Source organism: Lissotriton helveticus, chromosome 5_1 (assembly GCF_964261635.1).
Source record: "Lissotriton helveticus chromosome 5_1, aLisHel1.1, whole genome shotgun sequence".
NCBI lineage: Eukaryota > Metazoa > Chordata > Amphibia > Caudata > Salamandridae > Lissotriton > Lissotriton helveticus.
Genome location: NC_136065.1, coordinates 666,635,424 through 666,662,067, shown reverse-complemented (window position 1 = coordinate 666,662,067; position 26,644 = coordinate 666,635,424). Strand labels below are relative to the sequence as shown.

Sequence of the window (26,644 nt, the reverse complement as noted above, 5' to 3'; positions counted from 1 at the left end):
CCAGCTTCAGTCTGAAACATCCAGAAACACTGTAGACTACCAATTCGATCAGTTCCGGTAGCGCCCCAATGTAACCCGGTAGAGAAGAACTAGCCCTCCCCTCTTTGACTGATGGTTCTTGTTGCCTGTCCCTTCTGTTGTCATTTAACAGAACTATTTAGCCTGCTGAAAGGGGTTGTGTTCCGACCGCTGGTTGGTGGAGACATTTTGACTATATTCTGGACCTGCGTTGTCGCGTAATGCGTCATATGACGCGCCGCGTTAGCGCATCCGGAAGTCATCCGGGGCGCGACGCGCAGCGCGTAACGTAAGCATAACAGGTCATGTGACTTGTTAATAAAACTTTTCATTGGTTCATTTTACTTTTCTTATTCTAATGATGAAAGGCTTGGTCATATGACCTAAAAATTACGCTTTTTATTACTTCCGAACATTATTTTTTCTGAAATATATGTTATAATGTTCCAGGCTAATGTACTTTCCCGGAAAATTTACAACTGTCCTGCAAGTAAAATATATTCTTTTTTCGAGAAAAAGGGCGTTTCTTCGTCCCATGACGGAGCCGTTGAGCAAAAGAGGGTCGACCTGCTGTCTTAGTCGCCGATACGCCTGAATATGAGATTCTTATCGATCACTTTATGTTGCAGGAGTAGAAAACACAACAGCCCTTGACCATTTATCTTTACTGCGTTCCTGCGTATTATACCTTTTACCCTTCATGTAATTGGTCTGCTTTATTTCACTTGCCTTTTAATGATTCTAAAACAGTGACTATTATTAAAAACTTTACCAATGTATATACTACTACCATGTTTTCTTTTAAAAACCTTTATTGTGAAGATTTCATTATACAAATACGAGCCTATAACCACGTGGGCCGGCCACGGAGCAAACTGTTATCGTATATGATGAGTAGACATTTACACTGTAGAGGAACGTAACGGGCGGGCCATTAGGTTGCAAGAACTAAGGTGTCTAACAGTTGCGGAAAAGGTGGACGTACATTTTATAATTAAAATACGACAGGGCCAGTTACAATAAAATTATCTAGATATACATTTGCGGGCAAGTACCATGGGTGACATTAATTCGAACTTTCAATAGTACAGTAATCAATAACACATCAGAACTTAATATCAATAGGGATGTCGAAATACTCAATCAATTCTCGTCCCCGCCCGCCATGTGCTTCAAAACTGCATACGTATCTCGTGATTTCAAGGTTCTGCAACCAGTACACAACAAGGAGTTACGAGTCCCATTTATTCCGGCGCCATTTTGGGCGAGGACGGGCAGGTCCAGGATATAGTCAAAATGTCTCTACCAACCATCGACTATGATGATGTTCATATGCTGTATTTATAGAGTAACACTCATCTGTCCACATGAAATTAATTTGCCACAATCTAAACATGTCATTTTAATCTTTCCAAAGTTCTTCTAAATATTTGGGACCGTTTCCCTTGCCTCTGATGCTGTCAGTGCCACTTCTTTGATGAATGTACTGGCAGGTCGGGGTTCTCCTCCAAATCTCTCTTTTATGCAGCACTATAATTAATTGGTGCCACCTCTCCATATGACGATGCATGGTATAGTTACCATAACTATATTTTTTTTCGGTTCCTCTGGAGAGTACATCGTGGCAGATGAAGCGTATAACGTACCGGGCATTTACCTTTTTTTGCATGTAGAGGAAAGGAAAAAAAAATTGAGCGTCCGAGTTCTAAGGTGTCCCAGGGCCATTTTAGTGGACCAGGCCCAAATCCAAAGAACAGGCCGCCATTTTGAGAGTCCTGTTGCAGCCGCCTGTCGCTGTAGCATCAAGAGCGGCCAAAACTCAGCTGAATGGCAACTGAAACGGTAAAGGGGCGCCCCACTACAGCAGACGAGCCTCCACCTAGGAAGGCCCGTTCACGCCGCCTCCCCCCCCCCCTTCGGGCACCCCACGCCGTTATTCGGAGCAGTATTGTAGGATGGCCACACCAGTGCAGCAACTTGCTAGACACCACCTCGGTGGTAACCGAATCTCAGCGCCTTGTGGTGTCTTCTATTCAGAAAACATTGTTGTGCTGCCTTCGACCTATTCGCCGCAAGTGCGCACGCAACTCAGCTGCATAGCTTGTTAGACACCACCTCGGTGCTAACCGAATCTCAGCGCCTTGTGGTGTCTTCTATTCCAAAAATATTGTTGCGCTGCCTTTGGCCCCATTCGCACATCGGTCCGCTACTGCCGCCATCTCACAGGCCAACGGGGCGCCCCACGCCGACTTTCAGCATTGTAGGATGGCCACACCAGTGCACCTTACTAGACACCACCTCGGTGCCATCCGGATCTTGGCATCTCAGCGCCTTGTGGTGTCTTCTATTCAGAAAATATTGTTGCGCTGCCTTTGGCCCCATTCGCACATCGGTCCGCTACTGACGCCATCTCACAGGCTAATGGGGCGCCCCACGCCGAGTTTCAGCATTGTAGGATGGCCACACCAGTACAGCAACTTGCTAGACATCACCTCGGTGCCATCCGGATCTTGGCATCTCAGCGCCTTGTGGTGTCTTCTAGTCAGAAAATATTGTTGCGCTGCCTTTGGCCCCATTCGCACATCGGTCCGCTACTGACACCATCTCACAGGCCAACAGGGCGCCCCACGCCGACTTTTACCATTGTAGGATGGCCACACCAGTGCCACAACTTGCTAGACACCACCTCGGTGCCATCCGGATCTTGGCATCTCAGCGCCTTGTGGTTTCTTCTATTCCGAAAATATTGTTGCGCTGCCTTTGGCCCCATTCGCACATCGATCCGCTACTGACGCCATCTCACAGGCCAACGGGGCGCCCCAGGCCGACTTTCAACATTGTAGGATGGCCACACCAGTGCGGCAACTTACTAGACACCACCTCGGTGCCATCCGGATCTTGGCGCGTTGTGCTGCCTTCGGCCTATTCGCACATCGGTCCGCTACTGACGCGAACTCACAGGCCAACGGGGCGCCCCACGCCGACTTTCAGCATTGTAGGATGGCCACACCAGTGCTGCAACTTGCTGGACACCACCTCGGTGCCATCCGGATCTTGGCGCGTTGTGTTGCCTTCGGCCTATTCGCACATCGGTCCGCTACTGACGCCGCCTCACGTGCCAACGTATTTTCTCCGCATTTTATACCCTATGCCGCATAACAGGTCATGTGACTTGTTTATAAAACTTTTCATTGGTTCATTTTACTTTTGGTTTCCTAATGATGGAAGGCTTGATCATATGACCTAAAAATAACACTTTTCATTGGATGAAAACTTTTTTTTTTCCCAAACGATGAAAGCCCCACCTTGTTTCTGGATGTTTCACACTGAAGCTGGCGTCACCATGAAAGCACCACCATCTCGTGGCTCCGTCGTGGTCATTCCGCGAGCAATCATGGCAGCCGCTCCCCACCAGAAGCCTGCAGGAGTCGGGGGCCCCCAAAACTTTTGTTGAATCCTCAAGGCGGAGGGGACGCTTTCGAGAATGGGGTCCAAGACCTAGCAGACAAGCGTCCGATTTCCAAGGTGTCCCAGGGCCATTTCAGTGGACCAGGCCCAAAAAGAAAAGAGCCTGCCGCCATTTTGAGAGTCCTGTGGCAGCCGCCTATCGCTGCACCGCAAGAGTGGGCGCAACTCAGCTGAATTGCGGCTTTTGACACAGTGGACCAAAAGCGGACGGAATGGCAACTGAAACGGTAAAGGGGCGCCCCACTACAACAGACGAGACTCCACCTGGAGAGGCCCGTTCACGCCGCCTCCCCCCCCCCCCCTGGGCGCCCCACGCCGTTATTCGGAGCAGCATTGTAGGATACCAAAACCAGTGCGGCAACTTACTGGACATCACCTTGGTGCCATCGTTCTGCTGCCTTGGAACTATTCGCACAACAGTTTGCTACTGATGACCCACCCCCCGCGACGCCCCACGCCGGATACCGAAATCAGTGCGGCACCCAGGCAACATCACCTGGGTGCCGTCCAGAAATCTGGACGTTGTGCTGCGTTGGGACTATTCGCACAGCTGACCGCTACTTCGTTGTTTTTCCCTAAAAATGTTTATATGTTTTTACTGTTTTTGTTTTGTTGTATATATTTATAAGTTATTAAAGTTTTATAATCTTACTACTTTGTTGGAGTGCTATATATTTTTAATGTGACACATAATTGTAAAAACTTTGATGTACAAAGAGTCATCCCTGGAATCTTCCGCTTCAGGCTCGGTCCCCTCCCCAATCACAATACAGGATGGTTTTCAGATAGTAGGAACGCGTGTGCTGTGACGGATCTCATCGAGTGTGGGCCTTGATCTACTATAACTCCTTTGAAGAGGGGTGATTCTTTACAGCTGGGGCCATAAACTACATCTGCAGGGCTAGCTGATAGCCTAGGACCGGCCTGGACAATCGGACACAGAGGAAAAGGAGTGTCAGAGGGTGCGGTAGTGAATAGGGCGAAAGGGAGGTGTCGGGCGGGCACAGGGTGTGATTCTCAGGGAAGAGCAGCGCAGATGGGGGGAGGTTTATTACCCATGCATAAGACAGAGAACGAGGGTGACCAGTGCCTGGGGGAGATGCTTGCGAGGGTGGGGAGCCATGCTAAGGATCGACAGCGTGCAGAGAGTGGGTCTGGTCAAGGCATCTAAAATGACTGCCGTGCACGACAAAAGTGTGGCATTTGAAAAAAGGCAAGATGGCGCAGACAATGTTTTTCAACACTTCCTGATTTCCTTCGAATCGAACGTTAACAGACGTTGGGGCATATTACCAAAGTTAAGCGATATTTATCCCTAACGATGCTTAGCAACGAATTTTTTACCGCTAAGCATCGTCAGAAATTATCGCAGATAAACCTTGCTATTATCAAGGTTTATCGCAAATGCCATAAAAAACGACCGCAATGCATTAATATCGCTGAAAACTCAGCGATATTCATGCATTACCGAGCTAATGCTCTTAGCCATGTTATCCACCTCCCATTGGATAACATGGCTAAGAACTGCTCAGGGCAGGTGGTAGCTTTTGGAGATATTCGCGCTTAGCGCGAATATCTCCAAAAGTTGGTAATAGGAGATAGCGATGTTAGCGACTGTTTCCAGTCGCTAACATCTTGGCATGCCCACTTTGCATGTCATTAGTGATAAATATCACTGACATGCAAAGTGGGGCCCAAGATGGTCGCTATCTCCTACTAGCGGTCGCTAACTGGTGTTAGCAACAGCTAGGTAATACAGAGATAATTTTATCTCCGCGAAGCGGAGCGCTGTTACAGATATATATCTTTTTTTGAACGTTAATTTCTCAAAATCCACTGAAGCACATATATTGAGACCTAGCAAAGGCACATCGAGCTACCAGTCCCTACAATTTTGCCAAGTTTCGTGCAAATCCATTCAGCCGTTCGATTATTATTATTATTTTTTTTTTTGCCCCGTGGGGCCCTTTTAAAACCTCCACATCAAACCTAGGGGCTCAGGGAGGATCTACTATGCCCCCTTATGGTCATTTGCCCCTTCGCTTTGGCCTCCTCTTGTCTCTCGATCCTACCGAGAGACAAGATGGCGGCCGCTACGGACTGTTTGGAATGTTTACAGACGCCGGAGAACCAATCAGCTTCGCAAAGCTCCGTTACGCGAAAAGTACGCGAAGCGGAGCGCTGTTACAGATATATATCTTTTTTTGAACGTTAATTTCTCAAAATCCACTGGAGCACATATATTGAGACCTAGCAAAGGCACATCGGGCTACCAGTCCCTACAATTTTGCCAAGTTTCGTGCAAATCCATTCAGCCGTTCGATTATTATTTTTATTTTTTTTTTGCCCCGCGGGGCCCTTTTAAAACCTCCACATCAAACCAAGAGGGTCAGGGAGGATCTACTATGCCCCCTTATGGTCATTTGCCCCTTCGCTTTGGCCTCCTCTTGTCTCTCGATCCTACCGAGAGACAAGATGGCGGCCGCTACGGACTGTTTGGAATGTTTACAGACGCCGGAGAACCAATCAGCTTCGCTTCACAAAGCTCCGTAACGCGTAAAGTCCGCGAACCGGAGCGCTGCCTGGTCCGCTGTTACAGATATATATCTTTTTTTGAACGTTAATTTCTCAAAATCCACTGGAGCACATATATTGAGACCTAGCAAAGGCACATCGGGCTACCAGTCCCTACAATTTTGCCAAGTTTCGTGCAAATCCATTCAGCCGTTCGGGCTAAAAGTGAGGCCAACCGCCCTATGGAAAACTCAATGTTAAAAACACGTTTTGGGACCCCCCTTTTTTCTCGGCCCCCCCTTGACGAACCCCCCCCCAAATTTTCAGGGGCTGCTCAGAAACAAAATGTTCCATTTTCCTGAAAATTTCAGCCAATTCCGTCCACAAACGCCAAAGTTATTAGACATAGAATTTTCAAAAATCCCATAGAGAAAAAATCCTAACTATATATACCTACTGGCGACCGCCAGTAGGTAATATATATATATTTATATATATACACACACACATATATATATATATATATCCATACTAATATAATAAAGAGAGAGCCCAAACCTTTGAGGCAGGTAATCTCAGGAACCACTCCACCAATCACAACACCCAATACAGCGTTGGAAAGGGCAGTTGCAGCAGAAGGACATAGGCTATGCAGACGCCCACCATATACATTTAAAAGGTAAAAGAACCGTGCCAGCAAAGTAGACCCTTGTGGGCGTGTCTGTGTTGTGCTGTGGGCGTGTGCTGCGGGGCGTGACAAACGCTGGGGGCGTGTGGTACGTTCCGCCCTTCATGCCATGTCTCATATTGTGTGCTAATCCCACCCTGCTCCCTTTAAATACCCCTGCACCCCATAATCATAACCCACCCTTACTCCTTAAAATACCCCAACACCCTTAAACACTAACCCATCGTAACCCTATAAATATACCCTGTACACCAAAACCCAAACCTATCCCTAAACCCTAAAAATACCCCTGTACCCCAAAACCCAAACCTAGCCCTGAACCCTATCAATACCCCTGTACCCCAAAACCCAAACCTACCCTTGAACCCTAAAAATACCCCTGTACCCCAAAACCCAAACCTAGCCCTGAACCCTAAAAATACCACTGTACCCTAAAACCCAAACCTACCCCTGAACCCTAAAATACCCCTGTACCCCAAAACCCAAACCTAGCCCTGAACCCTAAAAATACCCCTGTACCCCAAAACCCAAACCTAGCCCTGAACCCTTAAAATACCCCTGTACCCCAAAACCCAAACCTACCCCTGAACCCTAAAAATACCCCTATACCCCAAACCTAGCCCTGAACCCTAAAAATACGCCTGTACCCCAAAACCCATACCTATCCCTAAACCCTAAAACTACCCCTGTACCCCATAACCTAAAACTATATCTGAACCCTTAAAATACCCAAACACCCCAAAACATATACCTCAGTACCCCAAAACATATACCCCTATACCCATACTTACCTTATCGAAACATTTTTAAAAAACATGTTTTTACCATTCATGCATTTATAACGAATTTCGTTGTAAATGTATGCGTGTTAAAAGCATATAAAATGTAATGACATGCGTTATAATGGCATTGCGGAGTCACGGTACTTTCGTAATGAAAGTATGCGGAGTGTTGGTATGCGGAAAGAAAGTTGCGGAATAATGGGCGTTTACCCTCCCGTGGTAAGTACATTGGTGGCACGGCGGCCCACATCTCCAGCAACATACTCAGATTTTTTCACCACCCATTTGAAAAATACACAGGTCTCTCTCATTGATGGCCAGCACCGACATACACTTTTAGACACACCTCCCGCCACAAGTTCTAGAATTGCGAACTTTAGAGCTGGGGAGCTACGTTCGAATCTAGGCATCTGCTCAACATCCTGTGATTCCAGGCAAATCGCTTTGTCTCCCCGTGCCTACCACAAATGAATGTGTTCTTCTGTAATGTAAATTGTGCTCATGCCATGTTGTCGAGTTCGCACTATATAATATTGCAAGGAAAAATAAAGTAGGGAAACTCGAGTTCACACACTACTGAACGCGCACTACTGAACGTACACATATACAAAGGTTAAAGTGATGTAATACTTAATATAGTCATAAGATGTTACTTTTTGTCCTGGGTGATGCTCTTGGGACAGGGAGCAATTGGAAAGTGCACGCTGGATTTTGTAAACAAATTTGTTTGGTGATATTAGGATTGGTGCCTTATTCTTTCTTTGAGTGGTCCACTGTTCAAAGTGTGGTGGTATACATAAGATGTTACTTTACATTAAAATTTCCCAGAAATTCAATGAAAAACCCAAAGGTTAAAGTGAGTTAGGTATGGTAATAAATCTACATTTATGTATTTTTGTTAATGGACTCATGTACCATATTACTTATGACATGATCAATGACATCATTGTTGACATTACTGATGACATGATAATACTCCTTAGCACACGTATCTCTGTGATTGGAGTGTAAACTGTTTTAATATGTGGTGATATTTCCAACCCACAATGGGTTTCCGGTGAGGTGGCGTCAAAATCAGTATGTCTATTGGTATCAAGTCCTTTTAAGTAGTTTGTCTTCTCAGAGTTCGCTCCGACATTTTTGTATCTCCTCTGTGACGTAACCCAGTTGCTGTGATGCCGAGTACGCTCACTCACCGGAAACCCATTGTGGGTTGGAAATATCACCACATATTGAAACAGTTTACACACAAGAAATAGCCTTACGAAAGTTGCGGGACGACCTCCCGGTTGGGATGAAACACGTGTTGGCTGTTGGGAACAATTTGTGAAGATTTGCATGTAATAAACAGAACAACTAAGAAAAAAGAAGAAAATTGAGCCTATTATTTATGTCTGTACTTACTACATGTATTATGTACTTATGGTACTCTGATCATAGATATACGTGTGCTAAGGAGTATTATTTTGTTCTTGGGGGCTGAGGCCTGTCCTGGGGAGTTTGGTGTTTCTCCTCACCTTTTAGCACCGTTAAGTAAGTTGCTCATTACAATATTGTGTGTAATTCCTCTATGTGGCGCAATGAAACCTAAACTCAATACCATTGTCCAGGGTTATTAGATTACTGATGACATGCTGACTTGCAGACACATCTCACTGATTGTCCACTAGAGCTCAGCTATCTGTAAAATGTTTTCTACAGAGCAAAGGTTGTACATAGTAGTTGCTTACTCTCCTAAGGTGCCTTAAGGGTCTTGAGGCATGGTCTCTGCATTAAAAGCTGTGCATAGAAGTGAAGACTGTACACCCCCAGGTAGTTGGCCACCCATGTGGGTCTGATTACTGACAAGAGGTTGGCTGTCTGCAAAGTGTTTAGTACAGGGTGAAGGCTATGCATTGAGGGCCTCACCACCTAAGGATAAAGGAGGGTGGGAGACCCAATTGCTGGCTTGGGCAAATACTGAAAGTTTTTAGGAATGCCAACAAGGAAAATAAAATCCCTTGTTGGCATTCTTAAAAACTTTCACCACCTAAGGAGCATTGGCGTATGGAGGGAGTGGGCTCTCCATAGAGTAATACTTAGTAATATTTTGTTACCATATGTAAAGCCAGCCCATCTGCTGCCCTCACTCTGCTGTAAAATGTAAATCAGTCTGCTGTAAGAAATAATAAGTTAAAATTGTATAAGATATCTGAACCTGGCAAGCAATAGCCACGCAGGTGTTTACAGCCCACAGCCCTCAGTTTCTTGCCAGGGTTAGCCAGCCTCAAGTGGAGGCAGTAAAACCCGACCATAGTGGGTACTCAAGACGTTGATTTCCTCTTCTCTTCAGTTACCACTGTGTGTACCAGTATTTCTGTAATCTCTTATACTATTACACTATTCCATTTTACAGCAGAGTGATTTAATGTAGATCCTGAAAAATGCCCTACACCATGTGCAAGGGGTATTTTAGTGCAGAATATATGACCAATATGATATAGTCAAGGATGACCTTTTTCCCTGCTTCACTCTTTTGTTTTTTAATTCTGTCCATAGTAGACAAGAATAAAGCTTTAGGGTCTAGCTGGAAACAGTTTTAACCTCACCACGAATCAGGCTTCTACACTCTGCACAGCTCACCCACGCATGTCACTCCCATATGGTAGTGAAAAAAGAATCCAGGTCCTTCTCCTATTTAAGAAATTGTAGCCCACATCGCAACTTAATTTTATGGTGTGAGGAGGAACGCTAAGATGAAGCATGCCACCTCAGGATGGGTGAGGGTTCTCGTCCTGAAGAAAGCTCTCTTTTTCTCTGTCAGAAACATTGCCAGCAAATCTTCAATATTTTGATTTAGATCCCAATTATTATTCCCGGGTACATTGTTGTTTGTTATTTCTTTGGTAGTCTGTGCCCACTGGTCTTTAAACACTCCTTGGATTTTTTTGTGTGCCATTGTTTTTCAGAAATTCTACATTCTTAACTACTTATTTGTTCTACCCTAACTGTATAGTTCTATTTCACTCACTACTTTCAATAAACATTTCCATAATTGAAAACATTTTTCGAGCTAATTACTAAAAATGAATTTGAAATATGGAAAATAACGAAGAGGCCGCATATAGTATAGCCCGAAATTTGCATATATATCCCCGCAAAAACCTTTTCAAGCAAATTTAGGGTCATATTATCAAGGACCGGTGTTAAAATTATCGCCGTTTTATCGGCAGGAAACTGCCGATAAAACGGCAATAATGGGCTTGATAATACACCCTTGTTAATTCCCATAGAAGCCCATGTTAACATCAGAACATGGGCTTCCATGGGAATTAACAAGGGCGTATTATCAAGCCCATTATCGCCGTTTTATCGGCAGTTTCCTACTGATAAAACGGCGATAATTTTAACACCGGTCCTTGATAATATGCCCCTTAGTATTTCTACTAAAACGTGTAAATTGGAGTGTGAAAAACTTTACAGATTCTCTAATAACGTATTTTTAAAGCGAAATCATTATTACAATCCAAAACCTAAAGCAAAGTGTATTTTGCAAATTATAAATAGAAAAGCGCTCATAGCTCTTGTCTTCCCACTTGACAAAACAATTGACATCCCATACAGCATAATTTATGACGTTTTCGGGAGACAGGTTTATGGTGCATGTTCAATGCCGACTGCCTTCACCAGACTTACCAGTAATGTCTTTTTTGTCTTTTTGTATTGTCTTTTTGTTGAACAACCAAGTTAATTTACTCCTCTTGGCTCACACCGCCACTGGAGGAGTGCTACTCATCTTTCTCATATGGCCAACAATGGGCTCATCATATTTGTTTGTATATTTCTCCTTCACTTCTTGGAAATCATTGAGGATGAATGTACGTGGCAAGATGTATGGTTATCTGCCTTGGAAATAGGACTTTGAAGTGAAAAAAGAACTGCAAATTAATTTATAGAATGTCAGCTTCTTTCATTTGGTATTAGCAAAGTCTCCGTTCTTCTATGTTGGACCCAAAATATCATTCATCTGAACTATCTGATTTTTTTAGAGCAGTGATGTGGCCAGAGGTGTAAAAAGAAGGTTCCAATGGAACAGTTTTGTTTTTGTTGTGACTCTAAATCAATTTGCATTTTAATATTTTACCAACACAATTGTATATGAAGACAGTCTTTTTGTGGCCTCGGAGTAGTAGTACCATGAACAACTAATTCAAGTTGTATATGCCAATGCTACTTCTCCCTTGCCCATTACATGTTCTCTATATCTGGCCTTAGTGGTGTTTCAAAGGTCACTGCATCTGGAAGACCCCCGAGCAGCCCTACAGCCAAGATGGGAGCTGGGGTTCCTGGTCTAGATTCAGCTCTTGTTCAAGGACCTGCGGTGGTGGAGTACGTTCCCGGAGCCGGCAGTGCAACAATCCACCGTAAGTTCACAACAATCTTTCTGCTACCATTTAAACAAGGCACAGTACAATGCAAAGAATGTCTATTAGGGCAAAAAAGATACATCAGTGCCCAAGACTCGTATATAGTGCATACAGAGCAGTCACCTGGTCAGTTCTGCTGAACTTATTGATGCACTTACATTTTATTGAAAGTAAATATATTATACGGGAAAAAGTATTCCCATTAGTACGTTATATGGATATTGCATGTTGCCGAGGAGCTCTGTGAATGTAACAGGAATGAGGCCAACGTTTGAGTTCCTTTATAAAGTTGCACAAATCCGAGGTGACTTGAAATATTATTCCTTATACTATCATGGTCACAACATCACCCTTCCCTCAAACCTCTAAGATACCTGGTGTCTTACTCTGTCATATGAAAGAGATAGTGGAGATGCAGATATGAAGACTACAAGCAGAATCTAGTGCAAAATTAAGCAGATCAAAAAGGAATTAGTAATGCGTTGCAAAAAAAGATAACAGAATCCGTTTAATGGCAGTAGGATTAAAAATGATGAGGCTCACTAGGTGTGATGACCTTTACTGTGCAAAAACAAATGTTCACATAATATCTCCCTGTTCCTGATCACTGTTCATTTGAGAAAAAAAATCAGAATAATGAAATGCCTGTTTTCGTTTTCACTGCTTAGTTTAAACTGCAACTGCAATTATGCTGCTTGAAAAGTCTTTCAGTTTAGCTGCTGGCTCCGAAATAGGGCATTATAGTATCATAATGGTGATGGTAATGGTAAAGATAATCAGATGGTGGCCGGAGGAGTTGGGTTCTGCTCCCATCCCAGTCGCCGAGCTTAAGAACCTCGGGGTCTGGTTGGACCCTTCCCTTACGTTTGCATGCCACACTAAACGCACGGCTGCTTGTTGCTTCGGCATCTTGCGTGGGCTCCGTCCGGTGCTAAAGTTCTTCGATGCCCCCACTCGGCAACTTATGATCCAAGCTACCGTTATCTCCAGGCTGGATTATGCTAGTTCTCTGCTGGCCGGGTTGAACGTGGCTGAGATCGGGCGCCTGCAACGGATCCAGAATGCAGCAGCGAGAGCGGTGGTAGGCCTTCCAAGATTCTGTCCTACCTCCAGCACCATACGAGCGCTGCATTGGCTCCCGGTGGCGCAGCGGATTCAGTTTAAGGTCCTCTGCGTCGCCTATAAGATCTTGAAGGGGTCCCCGGCAACGATCCTTACGACCCTCATGGCCAACTACATCCCAGCACGACCCTTAAGATCGGCAGACCTCGAATTGGCCGTGGTACCGCGCTTTAAGCGAGCCAGGGCCGGTGGACGCTCATTTCGAGTGCGGGCCGCTGCTTTGTGGAACTCCTTACCCCCGGCAATTCGCGCTATGAGCGATTTGCTTTCTTTTCGTCGCGCCGTGAAAACATTTTTATTCCCTTAGTCATTTTGCTTGTGCTGTTTTTATTTAGTTGTGTTGTGTAGCTGCCTTGTCGGGCGCCAGGACGCTCCTTAGCTGGATCATCTGTGCGCCTAATAAAAACCACATAACATAACATAACATAACATAACATAACATAACTCAACTGTAATAGCTTATTGCTGAGCAGCTAAGACACGCCAATATTACAGGTGACTAGAGATGTCATAAATTGCCTGTAATACGGAAACTAGGGACAGGCTTTTTATAGGGTGATAGCAGGCCCCCCTGTATTATATACCCTTTATTACTAAACAGCCACGAATGGGCAGTGGCAATTTGTTTGACAAGAGGTATTTCAATTTGTGGATTGAGAGTACAAGAAACATTATTTTTGTAACTATTTTGAATTACATAGAGAGTCAAGCACGTAAACAGAGAGACAAAAAAGAATGGCTTAAATTCTGAATGGAGACAATTTTTTTTTTCTAATTTGTAACGTCTTTCATACGTTTTCCATTGACAATTGGCTAACTGATGTGATTCTACTACTCAAGATTGAAAATGTTCTGTAATATACAAGTGGTATTTAATATGTGGCTGGGATACATGGTCGGCTGATAATGATTGCTATGTTTAAAGCAGAGGGATTACGTGCCTCTTTTTCTATTATGTTATGCTTTGTTATAGGGCTTTTGTTGAGCGCTCATTCCTATGTTATGGCTTCTTGGCACTAGGGTAACAAATGGGGGTGGGGTCGCACACTACTCACACACCGGCGGTGTCGCCCCTAAGGACTCCGGTCAATGTAGTAAAGTGTTCGCGATGCATCATCTTTCGATCTTCTGCTATCTTCGCTGTCTTCGCCATCCCGCACCTACGCGCCTGAGTGGTACTATACCTGGCAGATATTGGCAGCCATCGGCAACCCCAGTACACGGCCTATCCCTGCTGATGAGGGGTAATACCCCGAAACACGTGTCCAGGGATGGTGAAGACAGCGAAGATAGCAGAAGATCGAAAAATGATGCATCGCGAACACCTTACTACATTGACCAGAGTCCTTAGGGGCGACACCGCCGGTGTGTGAGTAGTGTGCGACCCCACCCCCATTTGTAACTTTAAAGCTCCCTTGAGCAGCGGGCTGACGAGCCTGGGATCCCGCACCTACGCGCCTGAGTGGTACTATACCTGGCAGATATTAGCAGCCATCGGCAACCCCAGTACACGGCCTATCCCTGCTGATGAGGGGTAATACCCCGAAACACGTGTCCAGGGATGGCGAAGACAGCGAAGATAGCAGAAGATCGAAAGATGATGCATCGCGAACACCTTACTACATTGACCAGAGTCCTTAGGGGCGACACCGCCGGTGTGTGAGTAGTGTGCGACCCCACCCCCACTAGGGTAACAAATCTACAGTTGCACGCCATAACAGTACAATAAAAAAACACATTTTCAAGATTTTATGGAAGATTGATTTTAGGACCGGAAAGTACCCTGCAGGACATGTACTCCTGCCCAATGTTACAAAATATGTGAATGAATATGACATCCTAACATTCTTTTGGCTCCACTACACATGATATTTTCTGTGCATGATGAGGCCTGGGACCAATCAATTATTCAATCAATCATTTCATTTGTAAAGCGCACTTCATACCCGCAATGGTCTCAAGGCGCTGGGGGGGGCTCTACTGATCGAACAGCCAGGTCTTGAGTATCCTCCTGAAGGTCAGCAGGTCTTGGGTCTGTCGTGGGCTCAGTGAGAGGGTGTTCCATGTCTTGGTGGCGAGATGGGAGAAGGATCTCCCACCGGTGGTTGTTCTTCGGATGCGCGGGACAGTGGCGAGTGAGAGGTCAGCGGAGTGTAGCTGGTGGTTAGGGATGTAGAAGGAGAGCCTTCTGTTGAGGTAGGCTGGTCTGGTCTTGTGGAGTGCCTTGTGTGTGTGGGTGAGGAGCTTGAAGGATATCCTCTTGTTGATGGGGGGCCAGTGCAGGTTTCTCAGGTGGAGGGTGATGTGGCCGTGGCGTGGTACGTCGAGGATCAGTCGTGCCGAGGCGTTTTGGATGTGTTGTAGTCGTTTGATGCGCTTGGTCGGGGCTCCCGCGTAGAGGGCATTTCCGTAGTCCAGTCTGCTGCTGCCGAGGGCCTGGGTGACTGTCTTTCTTGTATCTGTCGGGATCCATCTGCAGATCTTGCGGAGCATGCGGAGGGTGTTGAAGCAGGAGCAGGAGACGGCGTTGACTTGCTTGGTCATTGAGAGCTTTGAGTCAAGGATGATTACCAGGTTGCGTGCGTGGTCGGTGGGTGTCGGGGCTGCCCCCAGTGCAATCGGCCACCAGGAGTCGCCCCAGGCTGAAGGGTTGGAGCCGAGGATGAGGACCTCCGTCTTGTCCGAGTTCAGCGTTCCCTTTTGGAGACTCATTCGGAGTCCCTGGGTCATGTATTGTTTGAGAGGTGGTGGCTGTTTGTGTAAAGTTCCAATCATGTCTCATGACCAGACCCTGTGCTGACATCTACATGTGAATACCAAGTGTGTTTGGTCTGAATGGTGGCTGCTAGTAGAATTGGATCACTGACAGAATTTCGACTGTCAAAATATCGACAGTCAAAATATCGAGGTAAAAATATCAAATGCCAGAATATCGACTTCCTATCTACAAACAGGTAAGTACAAAAATATCGACTCCAAAATATCAATAGGAAAAAATATAGACAGTCAAAATATCGATTTTTTAAAATATCTTAAAAGAAATTTTAAAGTACTCTACTAATAAATATAACTAATTTAAACATACTTAAAATACTTAAATAAACTTAAAATTAATAAATAGTATTGTAACTTAAAAAAAAATATTTTTTAAAACATATATATATATATATATATATACATATTAACAAAACATATACAATATTTGTTCCGTAGGATAGCGAGAGGTTTAAATTTACTATTCCAACTCCAGTGAGTGCAACAGTAGGGAAAGCGTTGGATAGCGTAGGGGTAAAAATTACTATTCCCACTCTAGAGAGTGCAACAGTAGGGAAAGCGTTGGATGGCGTAGGGGTGAAAATTACTATTCCCACTCCAGAGAGTGCAACAGTAGAGAAAGCGTTGGATAGCCTAGGGGCAAAAATTACTATTCCAACTCCAAAGAGTGCAACAGTAGGGAAAGCGTTGGATAGCGTACGGGTAAAAATTACTATTCCAACTCCAGCGAGTGCAACAGTAGAGAAAGCGTTGGATAGCGTAGGGGAAAAAAGTACTATTCCCACTCCAGCGAGTGCAAGAGTAGGGAAAGCGTTGGATAGTGTAGGGGTAAAAATTACTATTCCCACTCCAGAGAGTGCAACAGTAGGGAAAGCATTGGATGGCGTAGAGGTAAAAATAACTATTCCAACTCCAGCAAGTGCAACAGTAGGGAAAGCGTTGGATAGCGTGGGGGTAAAAATTACTATTCCCACTCCAGAGAGTGCAACAGTAGGGAAAGCGTTGGATAGCGTAGGGGTAAAAATTTACTATTCACACTCCAGAGAGTGCAACAGTAGGGAAGACGTTGGATAGCGTAGGGGTAAAAATTACTATTCCAACTCCAGCGAGTGCAACAGTAGGGAAAGCATTGGATAGCGTAGGGGTAAAAATTACTATTCCCACTTCAGAGAGTGCAACAGTAGAGAAAGCGTTGGATAGCGTAGGGGTAAAAATTACTATTCCCACTCCAGAGAGTGCAACAGTAGGAAAAGCGTTGGATAGCGTAGGGATAAAAATTACTATTCCCACTCCAGAGAGTGCAACAGTAGGGAAGACGTTGGATAGCGTAGGGGTAAAAATTACTATTCCCACTCCAGTAAGTGCAACAGTAGAGAAAGCGTTGGATAGCGTAGGGGTAAAAATTACTATTCCCACTCCAGAGAGTGCAACAGTAGGGAAAGTGTTGGATAGCGTAGGGGTAAAAATTACTATTCCCACTCCAGAGAGTGCAACAGTAGGGAAAGCGTTGGATGGCGTAGGGGTAAAAATTACTATTCCAACTCCAGCGAGTGCAACAGTAGGGAAAGCGTTGGATAGCGTAGGGGTAAAAATTACTATTCCCACTCCAGCGAGTGCAACAGTAGGGAAAGTGTTGGATAGCGTAGGGGTAAAAATTACTATTCCCACTCTAGAGAGTGCAACAGTAGGGAAAGCGTTGGATGGCGTAGGTGTGAAAATTACTATTCCCACTCCAGAGAGTGCAACAGTAGAGAAAGCGTTGGATAGCCTAGGGGCAAAAATTTCTATTCCCACTCCAAAGAGTGCAATAGTAGGGAAAGCGTTGGATAGCGTAGGGGTAAAAATTACTATTCCAACTCCAGCGAGTGCAACAGTAGAGAAAGCGTTGGATAGCGTAGGGGAAAAAATTACTATTCCCACTCCAGCGAGTGCAAGAGTAGGGAAAGCGTTGGATAGTGTAGGGGTAAAAATTACTATTCCCACTCCAGAGAGTGCAACAGTAGGGAAAGCATTGGATGGCATAGGGGTAAAAATAACTATTCCAACTCCAGCAAGTGCAACAGTAGGGAAAGGGTTGGATAGCGTAGGGGTAAAAATTACTATTCCCACACCAGAGAGTGCAACAGTAGGGAAAGCGTTGGATAGCGTAGGGGTAAAAATGTACTATTCACACTCCAGAGAGTGCAACAGTAGGGAAGACGTTGGATAGCGTAGGGGTAAAAATTACTATTCCCACTCCAGAGAGTGCAACAGTAGAGAAAGCGTTGGATAGCCTAGGGGCAAAAATTACTATTCCCACTCCAAAGAGTGCAACAGTAGGGAAAGCGTTGGATAGCGTAGGGGTAAAAATTACTATTCCAACTCCAGCGAGTGCAACAGTAGAGAAAGCGTTGGATAGCGTAGGGGAAAAAATTACTATTCCCACTCCAGCGAGTGCAAGAGTAGGGAAAGCGTTGGATAGTGTAGGGGTAAAAATTACTATTCCCACTCCAGAGAGTGCAACAGTAGGGAAGACGTTGGATAGCGTAGGGGTAAAAATTACTATTCCCACTCCAGTAAGTGCAACAGTAGGGAAAGCGTTGGATAGCGTAGGGGTAAAAATTACTATTCCCACTCCAGAGAGTGCAACAGTAGAGAAAGCGTTGGATAGCGTAGGGGTAAAAATTACTATTCCCACTCCAGAGAGTGCAACAGTAGGGAAAGCGTTGGATAGCGTAGGGGTAAAAATTACTATTCCCACTCCAGAGAGTGCAACAGTAGGGAAAGCGTTGGATGGCGTAGGGGTAAAAATTACTATTCCAACTCCAGCGAGTGCAACAGTAGGGAAAGCGTTGGATAGCGTAGGGGTAAAAATTACTATTCCCACTCCAGCAAGTGCAACAGTAGGGAAAGCGTTGGATAGCGTAGGGGTAAAAATTACTATTCCCACTCCAAAGAGTACAACAGTAGGGAAAGCGTTGGATAGCGTAGGGGTAAAAATTACTATTCCAACTCCAGCGAGTGCAACAGTAGAGAAAGCGTTGGATAGCGTAGGGGTAAAAATTACTATTCCCACTCCAGCGAGTGCAACAGTAGGGAAAGCGTTGGATAGTGTAGGGGTAAAAATTACTATTCCCACTCCAGAGAGTGCAACAGTAGGGAAAGCATTGGATGGCGTAGGGGTAAAAATAACTATTCGAACTCCAGCAAGTGCAACAGTAGGGAAAGCGTTGGATAGCGTAGGGGTACAAATTACTATTCCCACTCCAGAGAGTGCAACAGTAAGGAAAGTGTTGATTAGCATAGGGGTAAATTTTAATATCCCCACTCTAGTGAAAATAAATTAATCTAAGTCACATAATTATAAATTAATCAATTAATACATTTTAATTACCAATTCAGAATTAATTAATTACCAATTAAAAATAATTAACAATTTATTTAAAATAAATACCAATTAATTAATGATCATGTTTAATTAATTATAGTAAATTACTTCCCACCCTATTCCCCTATAAACCCACAACCCGCTACTACAAATAAAATAATATTATTCACATAATTATTAATTAATCAATTAATAAAAATTAATTATCAATTAACAATTAATTAATTACCAATTAAAAATTCATTGACAGTTTATTCAAAATAAATACCAATCAATTAATTAATTAACATATTTAATTAATAAAAATTAAATTACTACCCACCCTATTCCCCTATAAACCCACAACCCACTACAGAAAATAAAATAATATTATTCACATAATTGTGAATTAAACAATTAATTAAAATTAATTATCAATTAAGAATTAATTATTCATCAATTAAAAATTATTTAACAATTAATTCTAAATACATACCAATTAATTAATTACCATTATTTAATTAATTATAATTAAATTACTTCCCACCCTATTCCCCTATAAACCCACAACCCGCTACAGAAAATAAATTACTAAAATTAAAATATTTATCAATTAATCAATTAAAATTAATTACCAATTATATTTTAATTAATTACCAATTAATAATTAATTAACAATTAATGCTAAATAAATAACAAAAAAATAAATAACATATTTAATTAATTATAATTAAATTACTTCCCACCCTATTCCCCTATAAACCCAGAACCCGCTACAGAATTATATTACACAAAAATATAAAAATTAATATTAACTTACCTAAAATTCGATATTTTTGTTGTCTCTATTATGTCTAGTCGATATTATGTCCATCCTATATTTTTGATTCGATATTATGTCCATTTTATTCGATATTATAATTTTCTAGTCCATATTTTGGTAGTCTATATTATGTCTAGTCGATATTATGTCCATTCTATATTTTTTACTCGATATTATGTCTAGTCGATATTAAAAACTCGATATTTTGACTCTATACCAGTAGAATTCAATGTTTGTTATAGGGGGAGAAATGCTATAGAACTGAGGGATATATTTTGGTTGTGATTAGCTCTAACATAGCACAAGATGTAGGTGTTGACTGAATCCTAGACAGTAGAAGTGAGCTGGGGAGTTTAGCCCCAGACAGAAATGTGGGGGATGGAGAAATGGCTGCCTCTAAAAATGCAATGTGAGCTATTTATCAAGGGATTGCTGGTTAGTTCTTCCTGAGAAATGCAATTTAGGTGATGGTAGGGAAATGGTGATAGGTCAAGAGAAATAGGTGTCAAGTGTGTCAGAAGATTATAGCCAGGGCCTGTGCCTTTTGTGTTCCATGGGTAGCTTATCTAAGAAGGCTGATGACTGACTGATGCAGAGCTTCACACTCGTGCTCATATTATGGGTGCTTCTGCTTGGAAACAATATAATCACTACCTGCTAAGACATGCATTATCTGGATCACTGACATAACCTCGACAGACCGAATATCGACTGTACAAAATATCGATGAAAAATTATCGACTACAAAATTATCGATTGCCTATACTTAAACAACAAAACATAAAAATATCGAAACCACATTATCGACTAAAAAAACAACGACTACAACAATATCGACTAACAACATTATCGATTTCTAAAACATCGATTATCACATCTTTAAATGAAAAACGGACAAAATATCGAATACAAAAATATAGATAGCAAATGTATCGTTTTTTTAAAATATCGAAATTACGACATCCTTGAATAAATCACTGTATTATCTTAAAATTTAGTCATACTATTCATATTTATTCACTAATTGTTTCTAAAAAGCTATAAAACATACTATATATTTTCCTAACATTTATAACACAAAATAAATACAGAACATACATTTTATAATACATAAACAATGTTTCGAACAACTAAACATTTCTTACTGCAAATTATATATATTCCTCCACTTTAAAAATATAAAGATAACATTACCTATACAAAATAAGGCCTTACACATTAAATAAACGTTAATTGGCGTCACCCATATAAGGAAAGCAATTAGCATAACAGGTTAAAAAATTCAAATCCACGAATTAAAACAGACTATAAATTTAAACAACCAATCCTACTTCAGAAACTATTAGACTAATACTATATAAACAAGATTACAGCAAACTAAAAATGCAGCCTAAATCTCCTAACTAAAGGAAGACGAAACTCTGCATGATTTCTGAAAGAAAACATATTGACTTCAACATAAAGACAGCTACACCTATATAAAGTAAGTACTACTACATTATTTTCCATCGAAAATGTAACTCTCAAACCTCACACCTATGTTTAAAAGCCAAATACCTAAAATATATGGTTTTTTTTTACTATTTATCCTACAGACAAAAAGAAAATACAGAAGACCTAGACAACACCTGGACATCAAAAGTTAAATATAAATAAGTAAGTATATAATTTAAATGTAACTTCGACATTTAATAGATAGGTAACTAAATAGAAACTAGCTAAAAACCTCTACCAAAATATCATAAATAGTTATAAAATATTTGTACACATTTTCTCAACTTCCACAGGTACAACAATATATACACAGAAAATAACAGTTTGAAGAACATCAACACCTGAAAAGAACTACTTGAAATCATAAAAAGATTTACAGGTAAATCAGAAATGTGTTAAACTGTATTATTAGAATACAACATTATTTTATCAAAAAATGTAATGACATTCTCTTTTAATTACCTCCTAGCACTACAATACAAGCATGACTGAAGGAGCTAAATTCATTTATTCACAAAAAGGGAAAATGCTTCTTTGTTACATGGGATATGTCTACACTCAAGAGAAACAAAAAGATTTGAAAGTTTTTTGGAAGTGTACGAAATATTATGCCAACAAATGTTATGGTAGAGCTATAACTCAGGAAACTACTGTTACATATACTAAGGAACATAATCACCCACCCAATGTAACAGAAATAGAGATTAGACAAATGCTAGATTCCCTTAAAGAAGCTAGTACTAGTACTGATCAACCAACAACTGCTATTCTGAAACACCATTTAAGTGTACTTCCCCAACATGCTTCTAGCCAATTACCATCTATCGAATCCCAAAAAAAACTATAGCTAGACAAAAAAGAGCAACATGCACTACTCCTCCCACACCAAAAACTTTTGAAGTGCAAATTCCCCCTGAACTCTCTGTAACTCACAATAAAGATGATTTTATACTCTATGACAACAAATGTAAAGATAAAATAATTATACTGTTTGCCACAGCAAACAACATGACTAAACTTACCCAATGCCAAACTTGGATGATGGAAGGTACTTTTTCTGTATGCCCCAAACCTTTTTATCAATTATACACTATCCATGGTCATTTCCGAAATGCTAATATTCCATTCCTTTATGCCCTTCTACCAAACAAACAGCAAGCTACCTATCAAGAAATACTAACTGAAGTCAAGCAACATACTAACAACTATTTTCATAAAAAAATTATCATTGACTTTGAAAAAGCAATGATAAACAGCATCCTTAAAACATACCCACACACAGCAATACAAGGTTGCTATTACCATTTTAACCAATGTATCTGGCGACATCTACAACAATCTACCTTGAGTATCCAATACGCCACTGATAGCACTTTTGCTTATCAAATAAAAAAACTCATCGCCCTAGCCTATGTTCCACTGACAGATGTAACTGAGCACTATAACTTGTTAATAGACAGCCCCTACTATAAAAGAAACGAAGAAAGACTAAGCCCTATGCTTGACTACTTCGAAGACACATGGGTAGGAAGGCTACACAGATCAGGCCATAGAAGACAACCCAAATACCAAATAGCTTGGTGGAATGTCTACCTTAGCACACTAAATAAGGAAGCAAAAACAAACAATGCAGTTGAAGGATGGCACAATGCCTTCCAAGCAACTACAGGCCGAGGAACACCTACCCTTCACAAATTAATACAATCCTTACAAAAAGAACAGAGTTACCAGGAGCTCCGAATGGAGCAATCAGTAACTTTGATCGGACCTAAACTCACCAAAGAAAGGAAACAAATGTATAACACACTCCAAAGTCAAGTTACCCTCTATCCAACTAGCAAAGGACTAGACTATCTATCAATGATTGCAAAAACTATTCTTTAAAACATAACATAACTATACACGTTACATTAAGCATTTTTTTTTTAATTCCTTAATTTTTACATGTAACAATTTGCAATTAAATGATCAAATACATAATATTAACATATATAAAATGTATTTAGATAATGTATTTACAAAATGTTACATACAACGTAACCAAAGCAAAAATTAAAACAGTTTCCCCACCCATAAAAAGTTTTGTAAATACTGACCTTTCTGTTGCACCTTCAAACGTAATCCAATTCCAAGCAATCCATACGACACCATAGCAAAAACCTATACAATCTATGGAAGCCCAAAAAAAAATGCAAAAATACCAGCAAATCCATAGCGACTCCTCTCCAATGTAATACACACGATATACCATTGAAAACCCGAAAATAGTAATTAAAAAAAAAAACGCTCCTGGAAAACGTGAAAACCAAAATATGTGTGTGCAAAAATAAGAGTATATAATACTCGTCACACAACTCTGATCGAAAAAGAAGGACCTCCTCAAAAACAGTAAAACGCGACGATAACCTGGAAAAAATAAAATACATACCCACCCACACAAAAACACCCATACATATATAAAAAGACATATTTATACACCAAACATATTATCTTTGTAACATTTAAACATATTAGCTCACGTCACACACCTACAACTAAAACGCGGTAAAAATGAAATATCGTACACTCTACCTAACACCGAAAACACAATCTTCTCTTAATAACCCTATGTACATAAACTTAAACACACCACACATACACTAACACTAACTTCATTAACTTCTAAAATACAATAAAAACAAACTTACCCTCTCTAACGCGAAGCAGCATCCAACCGCGATCTGTTGAAGCACCAAATAAGCCTAAATAACATTACGCGGTTAAAAAGTAGTCCCTGTATATAGCAAAAACCTCTTTAATTTCTATATTCCAACACTTTAAAAAAATACACTGAGTATTATATTAAGTGTAAATAATTATTTAAATTGTAGAAAATTATTTCTTAAATACTCATTACTTTCAAATAATTATTCAACTGTTATCTGTTACTTTAAATAATATTTTATTATTTATATATACATTTTGAAAATAATCTATACGTTAAACAAATGTGAATATATAACCTTGTTACAAATAATTTGTTTATAAAAATAGCTCATATTAGTTTAAACATTATGTATGTATATAAAAATGTATTTGTGTGTTTATCTATGTAAAAATTAATATTATAAATATGTTAAATATTCATAATATTAATTTGTAAAAAAAAATATGATTACTTTGTAAAAAACAAAAATGTTACTGTTATAAAACAAATATACATATTTATCTATGACAATATATTCAATGTCTATGTGAATAAAATATTTGTTATTAAATGAAAAGTACATATTACCAATTTGTTTCTTTAACTAATTAAATTACAATATATGTGAATAAACATATAATTATTTAAATATCATTTATTTGTTAAAAACATATATATGCACTTCATATATTTTGTTGGATAATAAAAACTATTTACTTACAATTTTCAATAGAAATAAAAAATACATCTCTACTTACAATTTATTTTTTATATGTTAATAAACTGTTTTTCATTTATTCCATTTAACTTTGTGTATGTTTCCTTCTTTATTATTCTATATGAATATTAATTACATATGAAATATTCTATTTAAAAATGCATTTTAAATTTTAATAAATTTAAAAATGTATTTATCTTTTAACTACTACAATAACACTAATTATAATTAATACAACATTTTTCTATGTAATTTTAAAACTTTATTATAGTTTCCTACCAATAATTATTATTTGTATTAAAAATGTTTTCTTATTTCCACTGCACCAATTATAAACTCACAAAACCATACTACACATTAAAACCATACAAATTACAATTCCCACTTCACCAATTGTAAACTCATGGAAGGTGCTGGACACTGAACCCATACTAATTACTATTCCCACTCCACCAAGTATAACATCAGGGAAGGTGCTGGACACTGAACCCATAAAAATTACTATTTCAACTCCACCAAGTATAAACGTACTTTTTACCCTGTACCCCTGTACCCAAAAACCCCAAACTGACCCTGAACCCTAAAAATACCCTTTTACCCAAAAACTGAAATCTTACCCTGAACCCTAAAAATACCTCTTTACCCAAAAACTGAAAACTGAACCTGAACCCTAAAAATACCCCTTTACCCAAAAACTGAAAACTGACCCTGAACCCTAAAAATACCCCTTTATCCAAAAACTGAAAACTGACCCTGAACCCTAAAAATACCCCATTACCCAAAAACTGAAAACTGACCCTGAACCCTAAAAATACCCCTTTACCCAAAAACTGAAAACTGACCCTGAGCCCTAAAAATACCCCTTTACCCAAAAACTGAAAACTGACCCTGAACCCTAAAAATACCCCTTTAGCCAAAAACTGAAAACTGACCCTGAACCCTAAAAATACCCCTTTACCCAAAAACTGAAAACTGACCCTGAACCCTAAAAATACCCCATTACCCACAAACTGAAAACTGACCCTGAACACTAAAAATACCCCTTTACCCAAAAACTGAAAACTGACCCTGAACCCTAAAAATACCCCTTTACCCAAAAACTGAAAACTGACCCTGAACCCTAAAAATACCCCTTTACCCAAAAACTGAAAACTGACCCTGAACCCTAAAAATACCCCTTTACCCAAAAACCCAAAACTGACCCTGAACCCTAAAAATACCCCTTTACCCAAAAACTCAAAACTGACCCTGAACCCTAAAAATACCCCTTTACCCAAAAACCCAAACCTATAACATTTCAAATATAATTATATACTTACAAATACTTACGTTGTAATGGTATGCATTGCAAAAGTACCTGTGTAGTAAAAACATTAGTTGTAAATACATGCGTTATAATGGTATTTGCGTTGTAAAAGTTTCGTTGTAATGGTAGTGCGTTGTAAAAGTTGTGTGGTAAACGTTGTATACCTTTAAAAAATATTATTATTTCCTTCTTTATTATTAAATTACTTCCCACTCTATTCCCCTATAAACCCAGAACCCGCTACAGGAAATAAAAAATTTAATTTAACATAATTAGCAAGTAATCAATTAAATTAAATTAATTACTAATGACATTTTAAATAATCAACAAATATTTTTTAATTAACAATTAATTTAATATTACTAACAATTAATACATTTACATATTTAATGAATGATAATTAAATTACTTCCCACCCTATTCCCCTATAAACCCACAACCCGCTACATGACATAAATTATTCAAATTAACATAATTACCAATTAATCAATTTAATTA

At 40.5% G+C, this 26,644-nt stretch overlaps 1 protein-coding gene across 1 annotated transcript in view; it reads left to right on the top strand.

Annotated features, from left to right (window-relative positions):
• ADAMTS14 (ADAM metallopeptidase with thrombospondin type 1 motif 14) overlaps positions 1-26,644 on the top strand; it is a 602,768-nt gene that overhangs the window by 398,191 nt on the left and 177,933 nt on the right. The window contains exon 11 of the mRNA XM_078640432.1: positions 11,725-11,873. Within this exon, the coding sequence (XP_078496558.1) occupies positions 11,725-11,873 (149 nt within the window). The remainder of the gene's footprint in view (positions 1-11,724; positions 11,874-26,644) is intronic.